Below are 18,150 nucleotides of genomic sequence, written 5' to 3' on the forward strand. Positions count from 1 at the left end.
CACATGTGCTGACTCACTGTGAATTGTTATGAGTAACTTAATAGCTTACTCATCTAATACAGAGATACATTTGCAAAAATATTGAAATCTGGGAAGAAGAATGAAGTGTAACAGAGCATAAATGAAATGCTCTTGTGTTTTTCTGAGATGAGTGTTTTGATTTTCATCTGATATCTGACAACTGTAAGAAAAGTACTGCCTCAAATGTTGAAAAATAGCAATGATACAAAATAATATTTTGATTTTATTTCCACCTTGAAATGAAAAAAGACACCCTGAAAAATAAATGTTTTCTGACATTTCAGTTACATCTCACATAATTACAATTTAAACCTATTGACACAGATAATACCTTTTGTGTAGAGTAAAAATTTTAATAATCAGAATCTCCATATTTTTCGCCATTTGTCTTAAAGTTAGAATTTACCAGGAATTGGGCATAAAGTTATGACCAAAGATATCTTCATGGTTTCAGTGCCAACCAACATATATCTAAAGAACTTCTTTGTTGGCTTCTGGTTTTGTTTCTAAAACTGCAACAATTAGCATAATATTACTTTTTCTTGTTCCTGGTAGATATCTCTGTACTTTACTCATTCCTCACCAATTTAGGTACAGGCATGTTTTCATTATCAGTTTGTGCCTAGGAGTCCTAGCTATATGTGAGATCATGTGTTCATAGGCATTGCTTCAGAAGACATATGCATGTTATACATAAAAATATCTTCTTTCTACATTTTCTCAATCTGTAGTTACATGACAAAAAGATAAAAAAATGATCTTCATACGGTTAACTTTAGAAGATGATTAACATTTATTTTCAACTGGATTTGTTGAATGGCATGTTCTACTGATGCAAACAGGAAAAATGTTAGGCCACTCAGGCACTGCTGGCTGGACACTGGGTAGGGTGCAGAAAAAAGGCAGGCTGGATGCTGCTCTTACAGCCATCCAAGAAGGCCAGTGTTTCAGAGCAAAACAGCTGGAACCACTGACATTGATAGAAACACTAAATAGCTCCAGAGAGCACCTTTAGTGTTTCAGCTGGAGAAACTCCTGAGGTGCTATGTGTTCATGTAATATAATATCAAAGAGGATAATTTCATATTTATTCATAACACATTTCACTAGACTTGCATAAAGTCAGAGAATGTTTCAGAATACTTATGTATTACTATTACTATAATTAGTTTAGTTGCTCTAAAAAATAGAAAAGTATATTCCTTAGATTTAGAGCACTAAATTTAAATAAGATGCAATGAAAAGAAGTGGCAAAAAAAAAAAAAAAAGAAAAGAGTGTAGAGGAGGATTTAAAATAATCTTTAAACAGGTAATTTGAATATATAGTTGAGACATGCACATTTTGCATTGGGCTTTCTTTGGGGGTTGTTTTTTAAGTTTTGTCCATTAGAATAAAATTTTACTTTAGAAATGTCTCACAATTTTGTTCCATGCAAATCCTGACCCCTGCCAATATTTGTCACACAAGGCAGGATTAATCCCTCGGAAATAAAGCGAGAAAAAGTAGGCTATGATTATGGTAAAATATTAGCAGTAGTAGAGAAGTTAGTAGTACAGTTAATATTCTGTCATTTCTGGATTTAACTTTCCCTATGCACTGTTTTCTTTAAAAAATGGATGACTACTATTACCAAACTTTGCTGTCAGAGATAACCCCATGCACACACTCAATATATTAAGACCTGAATGAATAGCTCATACAAATCAGATAAAAGAACAGATGCTAATAATTTATTTAAACATAGCCTTCTTGAAAGGTTAACTCGTCACATTTCATCTTCAGTCATAAACCCCCTATTCTTATGATCAGCAATACTGACTACTTGCTTTTCCTGTAATCGGATGGGAAAGAACACATGATAAGTATTAAAAATAGCCTAAAAATTGAGCCTTTCTCCATTTCTGGAAAGTGCTGCATTGGCAATTATGGAGAAAGTTCTAAACACGTACAAAGATGTTGTAGTTATGCTCTTTCTGCCACCCAAAATTCCTTTCTTTCTGCCTCTTAGTTCAACCCATTCAAACCCTGTCCCTCCAAAACTACTGTGTGCTGTGACTAAATTTCAGACTGCTATTAGAGTTGCTATACGAGAAGCGCTCCTGAACTGTCCTGGCATCTTATTTGCCTTTAGTTTATCTTTAAGACAGACCTTTTCATCATTAAGATTTTACATCACTTGAGTACAAAAGGGGGAAAGTCTGAAATAAAGTGTGCTACTCGATCGTAATTTCTGTATGTTGCTTTTCTGGGAGAGCATCCTCTTCTATGCAGTTAGATGCATGGCACTGATAGGTGGTAATGTTCAGTTTTGTAGTTTCTATGTGCTAATTAGTCCAGAGGTATGTGCCATCAGTCATCAGTAGTCATTTATTAGGACTCTGTTTGAGGAAACAGATTCTGCAGTGAACTAAAACCCTCAGTACAACCCAGTCATTGTTTATTGCAGGTTTGCTGGACATTAAGTAGAAAGGGACATGGGTATGGCCACCTTCATCTGTCTCAAGGTGTTCAAGAAATTCTCAGTGTGCGCATGAGCCTAGGAGGAATGGTGAGATTGCAGAGCATTTCCTCCTGAAACTTAAGAGTAATGTCTCACAGAGACTAAGCAAAATGGCTTCTTTCCAGACTTCATTGCTTAGAACAAAAAGTATCTCCCTCCAGCACTAAGACTTGATTATGTCCTCAGATATGCGCAGCACTGAAAAGAGGAATAATTTATGCATTGGAAGGGCTAGCTGCAGCCTCCATGATGAACTGTTGTTCCTTAGGGATACTGTCTTCCAAAAAGTGGTGCATTGTGCCAGTTATGCACTGTGCTTCTGCACTTAAATGTTTCCCCAAATGCAGGATAAGTTCTATGATGCAGATGTAACATTGTGTTCCTACATTCAATTATTTTTTTAAATGCCGAGATGGGTAGAACATGCTTTTGTTCTGTACCTTATTTTGTACATAAAGGAACAGAAAATGCCCAAGATTTCTGGGTGTGATTCTCTGACAATATCATTTCAGCTAACCCAAAGTTCAAGTACTAAGTTCCAGCGGTATGCTCAAATACACATCCAATAGTATCTTAGACTAATAACTTAATATATAAAAAAATTAATGATCTATGTACTTTTTGTATTGCCTCAAAAGACCTGTATGGGAACTTCAGGCTATGTTTGCCATCTGACAGGACTGCAGGATGTGGCCAGCTGCATTCAGTCCAGCAACAGAGACGATTTTTTATTTTTTTTTTTTTGGTAATAAGAAACAGAACCAGATTCATATGTTCCCTAATACAATTGACAAGCTACTGTTTACAAGCTGTAATGCTACAAGTAGACCTTTTGAAAATATTAAAATAGATATAATATCATATATGTGTATATAAAGATGATATAACAAAAAGTTAATACATAAAAGTATTTTAGCAATATCATATGCAAATTGTGTAGCAAGAAGTTGTCTGAGTCCTGCTTCCAACAAAGCCTGTTTTCCATTAGATTTGTCTCATGGCTGATGGACATTTTAACTGAATTATTCAAAGGTTGCAACATGAGTTCCCCCCTAATGAGACAGCAGAGAATCCAACGAGGAGATAAAGGTAACTGAAAAAAAGGGTTTTTGTCAGATTGTTCATCGTTACACACGAGAGGATCAGCAAGGGGCACTAAGTTTGACTGAGTAGGGACTGCTCTTGCGTCTGATAACTGTATATTTATGAATAAAGCTTCTTAAACTTACTGTTTTCCTGCAGATTTCCGGATAGCTACTAAGGCATGCTGACTTTACCCCGCAGCTGTCCTTTCAGTGAAGGTATTAGCACAGTCTTCGTTCTGTTTTGTTTCAAGTTGTTTGTTTTCACAAATAGGTGGGAAGATATTTTTAAGATTTCTCTTAATGCAGGTTGAAGTTGGCCATTACGTTCAAAGGTTGCTAATGGGGCTCAGAGAGATGTCCATGCACACATATAAACACAGGCTATTTCAAACCACACAAATCCCATGTCCTCAGAAACCTGACTTACAAATATATATAGGTTGCAAACACACAGCACTCGGGCCTTTCTTGGTATTACTTTGGAATAGCTCTAGTTACAATTGTAACACTGTTATGTTTACACTCAGAGCTGTAACCTAACATGATTTCGTGAGAAAGTATACTCCTCACTCAGAGATATTATTAATATTTATGTATTAAATACTAATGTATACATGTATCTTTGCATGGCACTTTCCAGATATTAAAAAGAAAAGGTCTCTGTCCTCAAGAGCTTATAGTCTAAATACCATTGTTGCAAAAAGCAAACTGATGAAACTGAACCTACTCAGTAACTATTTCTTTCCTATGGAAATGACCAGGTTCTCTAAGCACTGCATTAGAATATTCCCTACATGAAGTGGGAATATTTTCCTGATTCATAACATTTATTTTTATTATAGCTAAAGGTTTACAGATTTTTCAACCTAATTATATATTTGCATACTTACTCATTAAAGTGTGCACTTTGCTTGCTAGAGATCAGTAAATAATTTTACTAGGAAGTTTGGTTTTTAAGGAATCTGTATGCATTTATGGATTAAGCATTATCAGAATACCTTAAATTCCTTGAGTAGCAGAAATATTGTGCTTTGCTGTGCTGGAAGTGTGAAGAGTGGGGGTTTTTTTGACTATCCAAACTGATAGGCTGCAATTTGGATTACTATACAGTAATACTTTGCAGACTCTTTAATTAATAAACTTACACAAAAGGATAAATATAAATTCCTTCATCCTACAGTTGTGGACACGAATGCAATGAGGGACACGAGTTATTGAATTGTATAACATCACAGAGCAGGTCAATGGCACAGAAAAAGCAGTTTTCCTAACTATGTAATCTCTTGGTTGGATTGTTCTATGTATAAATTTGAGCAATTTCTCTTGGAGTAATTTGGCAGAAAATGTACCTTTTAATGAAAAAGATTACCTCATTTTTGTCCTTACTAAAAAAAAATAATTTCTTATTGTCACCAGCTTACATTTTCTCTGAACATCATATTGCTCAGTGTTAATTTAATTGGCTAACTGGGCATTATAATGAATTGTTCCAACAACTACTATCTTTACTGTACAATTTCTAACACATCAGGGAACTGTAAGTTTGATAGGAAGTATCTGAATCTCAACTCCTAAGAGCGAACATAATTTAAAATGGTTGTATTAAAAAGTTAACTTCCCCTCTATCAGCTTTTAAATGGGCCTTATACTGGAATTTTCACACGTAACTTTGTTACATGGGAAGTTAGTCATGGAGCCTCTGGAATCATAGAATCATAGAATCATAGAATCGATTGGGTTGGAAAAGACCTCCGAGATCATCGAGTCCAACCCTTGGTCCAAATCCAGTCCATTTACTAGATCATGGCACTCAGTGCCACGTCCAATCTGCGTTTAAAAATCTCCAAGGATGATGAATCCACCACCTCTCTGGGCAGCCCATTCCAATGCCTGATCACTCTCTCTGTAAAGAATTTTCTCCTGATATCCAACTTAAATTTCCCCTGGCGGAGCTTAAGCCCGTGCCCCCTTGTCCTATTGCTGAGTGCCTGAGAGAAGAGACCAACCCCCACCTGGCTAGAACTTCCCTTCAGGTAGTTATAGACGGTGATGAGGTCACCTCTGAGCCTTCTCTTCTCCAGGCTAAACAACCCCAGCTCCCTCAGCCTCTCCCCATAGGACTTATGCTCCAGTCCCTTCACCAGCCTTGTTGCTCTTCTCTGGACCCGCTCCAGCACCTCAATATCCTTCCTGAACTGAGGGGCCCAGAACTGAACACAATACTCAAGGTGTGGCCTCACCAACGCAGAGTACAGGGGAAGGATCACTTCCCTGCTCCTGCTGGCCACACTATTTTTGATACAGGACAAGATCCCATTGGCCTTCTTGGCCACCTGGGAAAATGAGAAAGGAACAGCATAGAGATGGAGATGGAGAAAAAGGGGAAGAGTTATTTAGATTGAGTGGAATGATGAGAAAGGCAAGCCCAAAAGTTTTGGGAAGGCAGCACCTGAACTTTCCCAGCCTAATTCAAGTCAAAATACCTAATTTCCTAAGGCTTTCTTCTTATTAATTTGATCTATATATTGCCTTTATTTCTCCATCTTTCCTATTTGCCTTCAGATTTCATTTATACATTTCAAAGATCTGTAGAGTTTTCTAGAATAATGTAGAAGGGTGGCCTAGAAAAAATTATTCTCAAGTTAGAGACCAACATATAGTATAGCGCTGCAACTATATTCATTTGTATCCATGATCATAGTAATTCCAATTCATTGCAAACTGAGATCATTAATCACAATATATCTTTAAATATACAATTTTTTGTTCAGTATAAAAGTATTTCTGCAATGAATAGAATAATGGGATGAGTCTTAGACCTTTTTGTTGCCAACACATTTATTTGCTCACATGATAAAACTAAACATAACAGCTAAGAGGAAACATATTGATTTGCTCTCTGCTCTGTTTTACTTATACTGTTATGGTTCTTCTTTATTCTTACCTCTCATAAGCCCTAGGGCACAACAATGGTTTACAGGCCCCTCTTCACCTTAGAAGCCTTTGCTGGGCCAAGGAAAGTTATTCTTTCTGGCTTGAGATGGGTTCTGAAGAATGGAACAGAGATCAGTATTTTATTGCCTTCATCCCAAACATTTCTGGTTTTATGTTACTCAGAATATTCTTCCTAAGAAGTAATTATAATGTAATATGCATATACCTATGTTAGTCTGACATTCACTATTCACTATGATGTTGAATATGTGGTTTTGAAATCAGAAAATAAAGTATTAAAGTTATCGTTATCCTGTAAGAGGGAAACAGGAGAAAAATTGAAAACTCCAGTTTCCTAACCTGCTGCTGAAAACGAGTGTTTTAGAACTGAAGTGAACAACTTTTCATTTTCACTTGCTACAGCAGGCTTAGAACAAAAGAGCTGCAGGTAAAAGAGGTGTTAACTGCTAAAAAACAAAAAAAAATTTGCCAGCAAAACTGCTTGCTATTAAATGCAATCAAACAAAGCTGTGGAACATGCATACATTAAAGAAAAAATACAAAGTGTTAAACTCACTAAAGTTAGTGTTTGCCAAGCTACTAAAATCCACCTAAATAAACAGCTGTTTGTTACTAGCCTTGCGATTAAAAACTGCATCTGCAGGGCAAAACAGAATTTTCATAGTTGATACTAACTCAGAAAAACAATTAATATTAACTCTATTACAGGCACTTGTATGCCAACACATTTCTACTAGCAGCTGCTGTGCTTAATATCGTGAACTTAACAATTAAAGTACACCAAGCCTACTTAGGTATTCACAGAGTGGTAACAATTCTCAAAGAAAAATATGTTATCACTCACTCAGGCTATGTTAATTTTCCTATCTGTTTGGGAAAAACTGTAAAGATAAAATTGTGGATTACCTCTTGTTGCAAAAAGTTGCATACTAATTTTTTGACAGCTACCAAACTATCAAAATCTGACCATAAATCAGGTGAGATTGAAATCCAGTCAATACTAATGCAGTGGGATGCTGAGAAGATGCATTCACTTTACAGGCAGTATCCAATCACTGGAGTAAATGGAGCAAGTGTCATCTACTGAACTGATAAAGATAACTCCAGGGTGAGAGACAGAAGCCTGCAAAAAACCCTAAAAGAAACTCAGTTTAAACAGTGACTATTGTCGAATTTTTACAAGCAGTCTCACTCCCTGTGATCAAAGAGGAGATCCACCCCCAAACTTGGAGACAAACTAAGTAAAAACTAAGTGGCAAAGAGTTTGTGAAGCAGTTGAAATTTTGTTTGAATCTCAAACCCCTCTCTCTAGTCAACCGTGCTGATTCAAGAGTGAACCAAGCATATTTCTTTTTTTTCCTTGTTCCGCAGGAATACACATGAAAAGAAGAAAAGTTTTTTTCAGCAAAAACTATGTGATCTTACACTTCCTCTCTGTTTCTCTTACCAAGCTGGTTTATTACAAACAATTAAATAAAAGTGTTTTACTTTTAACAACTGTGTTAAACAACTTGACTCACTAAGTGATAACCTATAAGAGAAACACCTTCTGGGCTTCTGTTTTTTTTCTTTTCCTCTTTCTCTAGGAATGCAATACCCCCCACACACACACTGACAATGGATTGAAGAGACTGCCAGCAAACCTCTTTTAAATTCTTTTAACTTTTGTGGTGTACACAGAAACCAAGTCAACACTCGATAAATTATTCCTTCGGGTTTGTTTTAATGATTAATTATAGTAGGCCAAATTTTCATTTTATCTTTTTATAGGAACAAGCTACTACTGAATCAGAACTGCCTGAGACCAACAAAACATTTAATAATTACTTAGATTATTAGTTTATTAATTCTTGCAATGTATTTGTGTTTTCAACGAGAACCACTTGTTGGAAGACCAATTATTAACCAAGTTATATAAAACAAACCTTTTTATGTATTGTTAGTTTAAATTTTAATAAGTTCACTTTGTCTTTTCACTTTACTAAATAAGAGAATAGTGTGGAAAAAAACTTTTCACCTTATGAATATGTAACTTTATTTCAATCAATTAAAAATTTAAAAATTTAACCAAGTATAACTTGGAAGTAGATACCAAGATTTATGCATATATGAAATTATATAAATATATATTAACCTTTCCAATTCTTCCTCAGGTAACTATTTTTTTTCTTCCTTCCTTAACCAAAAGGAAAGACAACTACAGAATGCAAATATGACCTGCAAATAAAATACAAAAAAACCCATAACAATTTTTAAAAGAAAATACTTATATTCTCCTAAGTACTTTTTACTTTACCTCAATTCTCTTACTTATGCTAATCAATCATTGTTTACAGAACGTGATAAGAGTAATTTACCCACCAAAGAAAAAAAAAACAGAGGAAAACCAAGTTTACTTTAACACCACCTATGCTTGCATCTTGTTTATAACAGAAACAAGGTATAAAACTGTCATTTAATTTTATAAAATTTATGTGTGACAGGGTGGTCATAAATTAAAAAATGTGTACTTCTAAGTATACTTATGCTTAACCTACCTTTTATAAAGAAAAGTGGACCATTACAAAGAAGAATGGAAATCAACACTTTCTATCTCTAAAAGGAATTAACAAAAACATCAGCTCAATAGGATGTTAAATTAAAAATAATGCTCTAAATGCACGACAACAATCTTACACATTGTTGTAAACTACACTAAAAAGAAAAACAATATATATGACTGCTTTTTTAAGCATGAATACTAACATAACCTTAAAATATACTTTTAAACAAACCTCAACGCTCAAGCAAGCTTGGGCCTTCAATTCATACTTATTATTGAAAAAATATATTTAGCACCTCAGCCTCCTACCAATCTATTAAAAATACAAATCAACTCAAGCTGTTGATACAAAATAGCATTTCCACAATGAAACCAGCTTGCTCAGCATCCCTGACAACCTTATATGTGGAATGCAACTAATATCCTGAGAACAGGATTGAAAGTTGTAATAACGGGAGCTCTCAAATATTAATATAATAATTAATAAACTGGTTGCAATTACCACTGACCTAAGTAAATCAAAATAACCATCTACAACTTTTCTCTTTTAACTTCGGGAACTAATCAATGGTCTTTAACAAACGTGTTATCGCAATGGGAGGGAATTGATAAAAAAAAAAAAAGAAAAAAGATCATCAATTGATCACAGATGCATTTAGCATCATCCAAACCAATAACAATTACCATCATAAAAGAAAGATGGAGGAAAAACACCTTACCTATTAAAATTCAGAATGTGATTTGGAATAACACAATTAATTAAAAAAAATATACATACATAAATTAAATTCTGGTGGTATCTCGTCAATTTTAGCTATGATCCCACTAGCAATACAGCTACAGCTTTTGTGCTGACAATACCTTAAACCTAAATTACCACAGAACTATGCTCTATTCTCTAAAGCATAGAGCATGAACCCGAAAATATGAAAATAAATAATAAACTGTTAATGTTAATATATGTATTGTACAGGAGCAACAAATATTTATTTGTGAAGGAAATACTATTAAAGCCGAAGACATTTGTCTTGACACTGAACAAAATGTTTATAATTTTAAAATCTATCTTAATAAAAATTTAAAAACAATCCTTGTATACATTAATAAAAAATATGCTTATATAAAACTTATTGTAATTCGGGGCTTGCAGATAATGTAGACAAATAATGACTTTAATGGTTGTGTTTGTAATTTTGTTAACATTATAAAATGCTATTTTAATTATTATATTTTAGAATCTAATTATATTCTAAATCGAGATTTACAGCCTACTCTCATTAGTATGAATTTCATACTAGTAAAAGAGACTGTTGCAAGAGGAAGACTTGAAACAATTACTAAAACAAGCCCAAGGAAATGGAAAAAACCCTCTGATTACTGTATATCATGACATAGAAGAAATATATCGCAGGATAGAATGAGTGAAAAAGGATGGGGAACACCAATGGTGAGACATCCTTTTTGGATGGTCACCTACAGCTGCCAGAATCTTCAATCAAATGAGTCTTCTTGTTACTAGATTATTGATAATAACCATTTTGCTTCTCATTTTAATAATTGTATTGTATACTAAAATTTGAGTAACCATGAAACAATTAGCCCATAACTTACCTCCATCAATACTGGATAATCCCCACAGTATAAAAATCATATCATATTGCAAAACTATAATCTGAATATTGTGTAGTTTGAGTGACTATAGTCACGGGGTGGAAATTGTAAGGTGATAGATAAGGCCACACAAAAGAAGAAAAAGGCTCCTTGATGGTTTCCTTCGACCCCCACCCTGCCCACCCCAAACCTGAGCAGACATTCCCAGAAACCAATAAAAGGATTAAAACGAAGAAAGGAGTGATATTCAGATAACACGGCCTTTTTTTTGCAGGGAACTCGGTAAGTGGACCCTTGGGCCTATTTTATCTGTCTATCACCCCAAAATTAGTTTTTTTACTACAGCCACTCAAACTGTCTAAAGAAAAAGGTCTAAAAAGAGATTGGACATAAGCAAAAATCGTGGAGAAGTTCCATTATCTCTGTGGAGGTAACCGGCGGGCTACCTTTTCTTCCTCCACCTTCTCAGGATGCCTTGGGGCAAGTGATTGCTTTATACATATACACTAATTTTACTTTTGCTCCATAGTACTTTAAAATTATTATTTATTCCTTCATTGTAAGTTGCTTTTGCCTTATAGTTTTTTGCTTTACTTATTCTGTGTAAGTCGTCTTACTTCTTTGTAAGTTGCTTTTGCTTTAGCGTGTGTGCCTATGCTTTACATTATTATTATTACTACATAATTTAAGTGTGGTTTTTTTGCAGTTAGATCCTATTCCAGACAAAGCAAACCCCATAAGTTGTCACAAATTTGTATTAATAAACGTGTTATTTCATGAATTGTTACAGTGAGTCCGTTTTTAGATGCTGGCAGTTTCATTGATGGCAAAATAACTCATAGGAGAAACCTGCTGAGGGGTTTTTCTACTGCTATTAAGATCAGTCCCTATACATACAAGGTAGCAAATGTCCATCTCAGCTATTCTGTTAAACTAAGGGTCTTACTAGGTGAGACGTTAACAGATTGTTTTGGACATTAAAAGGCTTTGATCTCCTGGGGGGGACACTGATAGACAAAAAAATAAATTAATACAGGTTGAACAAAAAATTCATCTTTTCTGCCCCTTTTAATGTGACAGTTAGCAACAAAGAAACCTTTAAAGTCACTTGTTAGGTTATATTAACTATGAGGAGTGAAATATATTTTAAAGTATTATTCAATTGACAATCAAAATTGATTTGTTTTCTAAGGAAGTTAGGTTTATATGACTGCCCTGTCAATTTTCTTTTTCTCTTCCCTGAACTCTTGATCAACGTCAGCCTAATTCAGCAGAAGATTCTCAAATGTATCATGTTCCCACAGATATGCCAATATGAAAACAAACTGAGGATTGTCAAATCCAAGAAAGTCTGCAATGTAGTAGCAACAAGTCAGCAGAAAGGTCAAAGTGCTGTAGGTCTTCTGCTTTTATAAAGTTGCATTTTGTGCAAGGACTTGTTGATCTACTAAGCACCATGCAAACAGGCATGGATTTGTGGAGAGGCTCAGCGGTCTTCTGCTTATCCTGTGGCACCAGCCAGGGCACCAAAGTGCTCTCATGCTCTGTCCCCTGGTTGGTGCACACACTGGGGCAGTCCCTTCCTCTACTCATACTGCATATTGACACATTTAGGGAGGCTTAGAAGTACCTTCTGAGAGATATCTTCCTTCAGCATGGTCTCTTACAGAGGTCTCCTCAGGCTTTTTATTTGGGGGGATGGGTGGGGTAGGGTGCTATTTTTCTGTCAGGCAAAAACACTTTCTTAAATTTCTATAGGTCCTACAGAAGCTTGATTTAGTGTCCACTTTGGCAGTCTTTTATGTGGACATGAGAATTTTGGCTCACGTGGGAACACCAGACCAAGTGTTTAATCTTTACAAATTGCAGTTCTAGATTAATGATATTTACAATGCATTCGCGATGAACCTGTGCAATGAGAAGAAATGTCATTGACCTACATCAGCCTCCCATCTATATGTTGTCCAGAATATGAGGGCTATATCCAGTCTTCAGAAATGGCTCTCACTGGCCATCATTCAGGGCTTAAGCTTATGCTAACCTTGAAGTGTTGGAAGCTGCAAACAAATCTAGATTGAACTGGAAAGAGAATGTGCACTTGGAGCTATTAGGTCCGTCTACTTATGTCGAATTATCAGGAATACCAATTCTGTTTAAAGTAGTGTAGAAAGGTGGTGATAGTACTAGAAAGTGATAGTTCTGAAATTCTCATTAATAGAGTTAATAAATAAGGGCCCCAAAGGGCTGATAGCAGGAAACCGAAAATCACAGCCTTCTTCTCCAAAACTGCAAGTGACAGATACATGATAAGAGACTGAGATAAAATCAGGATCTTGATGGGGAGGAATGTGATTTTCTTTTTCAACTTAATTTTGATTTCCTTTAGAGTGATATGAGAGCCACAAGACAGTGAATCCTTTGGAAAAGGAGATTAGCAAAGTAACACCCTGAAAGAGTCTCAGACTTAATCCATGTTCCATCAGAGATCGCTGCTCCACCAAAGCCATAGCCCGTTAATGATACACTCAACAGCTGCACAAAAACACTGCAAGCCAAAGACTAAGTTCCACACCACTTTATTAATTTAGACACATCTGCAGACATAAATATACTTATTTCTTTTTTTATACGGAGCGATACATGAGGCAGTACCGGTTTTTAAATTGGTGACGGTGGCTACTATCCAAAACCTGTGGGACCAGCGGGAGGAGCCATCGGGAGCTGGGGGGCTGTGCCCGCCCCCGGGCCGGGCGGGGCGGCGCTGGCGCCGCGGCGGCCGCCGGCGTTCGGAGCCGTGGCTGAGCTGCTCGGGGAGGCAATAGTGCTGTTTGAGAGCGGGAGAAATCCCCCCCTGCGCAGGCCGAGAGCAGGGAAGTCAGTCACCTGGCGGTGAAGGACAGTACAACAGGGACAGAGGGGGAAATCTCTGCCTCTCTCTCTCCCTTCTCTCTTCTGCAAGAGATCCACCTCCTGTTTTCCTCTCAACTCTTAGCATAACCTTCAAAGAAGACCATCCCTTACAGACTTTCTTTTATATATAATTTTTTTCTTTTTACTATTACTATTACTGAGAGACTAGCTGCAAAACAATTTTTGAGTCTATGCAGGACCTGGGGGATTTTGTTATCTTGCCAGCGAAATTTTTCATCGCTAATGCCTTTCGCTCACAGGGTGCTAAATTAGCTACCAGAGTAGGCATGACGGAGAAAGGCTTTTATCATAGACTGTTCTCTTCAGTTTGAACACATTTGCTTGAAATTTGCTGCATGATGCTGTCCAGGGAAACAGGATTTTTTCTCGGGATGCTGCAATTCGCCGGTTTCTGAGCTTATTGCAGAAGAAAAAAAAAAAATCTTTAAACTGAGTGGATTTGGTTTTGTTTTGGTTTTTTCTTTTTTTTTTTTTTTTCTGTCTCCTCCTTTCATTGCCAGAGGACGCGAATCTCTTTCACCAGGGAAGGATCACCTGTCGCTTTAATCGTTAAGGGAGTTATTAAAAAAAAAAAAGTGAAATATTTTATTTATTTATTTATTTGTTTATTTTAACCGGTGGAGGCGTGATCGCGGAGAATGAGACTGAGGGGAGCTGCCAGGGTTTGGAGGACAAGGCTGAGTTTAGGCTGGAAACTGAGAGACTAGATTCCCCGCTTCTCTTTTTTTTTTTTTTTTGTCTATAATTTTTTTTCTTCTTCTTTTTTTTTTTTTTTTTTTTTTTTTTTTTTTTTTAATTGGCACAACTTCCCTAGTTTCCTCTCTGCTCCGTTCAGTTTCACTCTATGGACAGATCAGCAAACCTGGAGACAGAGGAACTCAAGGTAGGCGACCCGCCGGGTGCCGTCGTTGTGACGGGGGTTGGATCCCCCTCTGCCCTCTCCGCCTCCCGGCCGCGGCCCGGGGGCTGCGCGGGGCGGTGCGGGCGGTGCGCGGGGATCCCGCAGCCCAGGCGGGGAGCGCGGAGACGGGCGCGGCCGCCCCGCGGCGCGGGGAAACGCTGGAAGGCGGCTACCGGAGCCGAGCGCGGCTTCCCCTCCGCCTGCAGGGCCCCTAGCATCGTCATGATAGTGTTAATAATGTGGTGATGATGGTGGTGGTGATGGTGCTGCCCGTGTGCTCTCGGCGTTGCATGAGCGCTGGCGGCAGCGGGGAGGAGGCAGCAGCGGACTTGCGGGTTTCCCGGCAGAAGTTGGCTCCGAAGCCGTTCTCGCCTGGGCATCTCCTACCTCTTTCTCCTCCCCTCGCCGTCGGGAGCGAGGGGGAAACCCTTCCCCACCCCCCATCCCCCGCCCCCGGGGCGCCCGAGTCCGCCAGCCGAGCGGAGCGGAGGCAGTGCGGCGGGATGCGGGGCAAGAGGCGTAGGGCCGGCCCCAGCTCCAGGGCCGCTGGAACAATCAAACTTTGCATTAGGACGGTGAGAGCTGTGAGGATTCTGCTCCCCCACCACCACCCCGGCCCAGCTCTGCCTCCCTCCCCGCTGAAGGAGCATGCCTGAGAGCGCTGAGCATGCTCCTTTGCGGAGATGGAGAGCCTGCCCACACCTGCTGCCAGGCCCCCCCGGCCCTGATTTGGCTCAAATCATCATAATAAAAATCTATCTATCTACCTGCAGTAAAGAGGGTGGCTGGCTCAGGGGAGGCAGCGGGCGCACGGGGCGAGCGCAGCGGGGCCAAGCCGGAGGGGCGGGACACACACACCTCGCCGCGGTGGTGGCGGAGACCGCGCTAAAAAAGCGATGGCAGAGGAGGGGAAAGGCTGTATTGTACCACATGCACAACCATGCTCGGGACACCCCCTCTGGGCACCAGAGCTCTTCTCTGGGAAGGTAAACTGGTGAGCGCTGAGCTGCTGCTGACGGTTTCCTTCTACAAACCAGAGCTGAAAGTACTTCAGCATACTTGTGACATACATACTTGTGACATACATCAATGACAAACCCCCCCAGTCTTGCTCCGAACTGCTATAAATCCCCCCAGGGAAAACCACCCCAGGACTGTGACACTGTATGAGTATTTAAGGTGACAGAAGCGCAGGACAAGAAAGGCCATAAAACAATTGATTTGCTTGAAAACCGCTGATACTCACAGCGCTTGCAGGGCTGCCACACCGCAAAAGCTTCTTGCCTGAGCTGCCGGGGAGTCCTCTCCCTCCTGCCTCAGCCTTCCCAGTATTCAGAGGAGGCAGCTGGTGTGGGGAAGGCAGAAACCGAGTCTTCCTCTTAAGGGGGGGGGAAAGTTTTATTGTACCTGATTATTTTTAAAGGGTCCTTAAAGAAAATATATTTATGCTACAAGGGGGCAGCACTTCGTATGTATTGTCCTAAAGCCTGAGGCACGTCCCGCTGTGAGCCTGGCATCCAGCGCGGGCTGGGGCAGAGCTATGGGCTGCCAGTAATCCCGTAGTCATGTGCGCTGCCATTAGGACTCATGTTGCAGCGTGTAGAGGCTGTGCGACCTTGAGCAAAGGAGCAGAGCTGAGAAGTAAGCATCGGCACTTTCATCTTCTCCCCCCCCCCCATCAGTATGAGAAGATGTTCCAAAGGAGACATTTCTGCAGATGCTGTTAGGATCTGGGCAGCTCTCTGGGATCAGCCACTTTGTCACGTTGCTTATCCTGTTTTTTACCAGTGTTTTATTCACGTGTGGCTGCTGGGAGAGATCCCAGGCGCCGGCAGGACACCGCCCGGCACCGCCGCGGGAGCGGGATCAGGATCGGGAGCGGGACGCGGCCCCGCCGCCGGCAGGGGGTGGTGCGGGCCCGGCCGCCAGCCCGCGGCACCGGGAGCAGTTCCCACGCCAACAGCGCCGGGGGTGCCAAACCGCGGTGCGAGGCGGCAGCACACCTCTCTTCTGCAATTTGGGGTTTCCCCGCAGGGCGAACCGTCCAGCCTCTCTCCCACCAGCAGCAGTACGAGGTGGAGGACAAAGCTCTTGGGTTTCTAGGAGGTTCCCAGCGGGTGACCTTGCTGTAGTTGGGCACAGTAAAGAGCATCTCCAATACTGTTCCAAGTCGTGAAAGCTTTCATCAATTTCTGGGTAGCCTCAGGAGAGCCGAAATCATTTCAGTGCTCCACTGCTTTTCCCCTGGGCCGACACAGCCCTTTGCCAGACCAAAGAGGCAGAGTCAGGGTATACAGATAGCAGGTAGCCAGAGGTCCTGAGGTGTCCGGTGGACCCTGTTCTGCACCACACTGCACGGAGGGCTCATGTCAAGAATGTCGAATATAGTAGCAGAGTGTCGTAACAGAGCTTGCCAAGAATTCTGGAAACAGGTTGAACACTTTGTTTCTTGATATTGGGTTTTCTCCATTATGACAAATGTATGCCAGTAAGCAACAAAAAGAATAGTGACAACTTCCCTACTAATACAAATCAAATGTGCTGTCTCTAATAATATGCAATAATGATACTGGAAATATATGTGATATATAAAGCTTCCATACATCTCAGATCAGGCATTAAATAGAAATTTGAAATCTATTATTTATTGCATTGATTGTAATGAATTCTGAATTATATGTGTTGATGTATAATGAATAGATATTTTGAAGGGTGGTTTTGTGAAAAATTGAGCAAGTATCATGTGTGCAACACCTACTAATGAGGTTAGGTGTGCTTCCCCTTACTAGTCCGTGCACGAAAGCCTGATGAAAGAGATCAGTACTGAAAATAGAGACTACTCTTCCAGAGGTTTTGAGCTGTTCTGGTTTTCCTTTGATCTGTCTCATCTTCTGTCTCAGATGCATACAAGAACTTTCCTCTGACTTTTTAACTCAGAAGCCTGTGGGGTTTTTGTTTTAAAGGAGTAGTGCTGAAAACACAAACTAAATAATTCTGTTGTAGTTGCACTGTAGTCTTGGGTTTAGTGTTGTGAAGGACTTTAAGTTACCTAAAGTGTATGTGAGAGTCTATACCTACATTTTGAACATACATGCACATGTATGGTTTTGTGAGTATTATGCATTTTATAGGATTTTTTATTTTGTATATATGTATAAAATATGATGAATTAACTTACTTTGCATTTAGTGTAGTCAAAACTTATGTTGAGGCATGTAATTGCTTGAAATTGTCTGAGCTTGATTTGCAAAGAATAGTTGAGAGGCATTTGTATTTGCTGGACTCTGTTGATTTGTCATTTTCATTGACACTGGATAGATTGTTACAGATTTTGCCCTTCACATTTGCTCAGTCATTTGACAGACAATTATATCATGACTATTTCTCTTACATTTGTTTAGAATCCAGAGTTTGTGTACGGTCTTAGATAGTAGGAAATAGTATTCCTTGTAGTCTGTAAAACACTGGTACTTTTCTGGAGGAAAGTTGGTTTGTAATTGAATGTGTCATAACAGTGTGATTTTTAATATGATGGAATAAAAAACATCCTGGAAACCATTTATTACTTGAAGACATTGGTTCAGTGAGAATTTTTCGTTACAA

At 39.2% G+C, this 18,150-nt stretch overlaps 1 protein-coding gene across 2 annotated transcripts in view; it reads left to right on the forward strand.

Moving 5' to 3' along the window:
* The first annotated feature begins 13,498 nt into the window (after nt 1-13,498).
* The window catches only part of SGCZ (sarcoglycan zeta), a 421,202-nt gene continuing 416,550 nt past the window's right edge, over nt 13,499-18,150 (forward strand). For both annotated transcript variants that reach the window (XM_064652798.1, XM_064652797.1), the window contains exon 1: nt 13,499-14,529. In XM_064652798.1, coding sequence (XP_064508868.1) covers nt 14,491-14,529 — 39 coding nt within the window. In that variant the 5' untranslated portion in view covers nt 13,499-14,490. The remainder of the gene's footprint in view (nt 14,530-18,150) is intronic.

Source organism: Pseudopipra pipra, chromosome 4, assembly GCF_036250125.1.
Source record: "Pseudopipra pipra isolate bDixPip1 chromosome 4, bDixPip1.hap1, whole genome shotgun sequence".
NCBI classification, from domain to species: domain Eukaryota; kingdom Metazoa; phylum Chordata; class Aves; order Passeriformes; family Pipridae; genus Pseudopipra; species Pseudopipra pipra.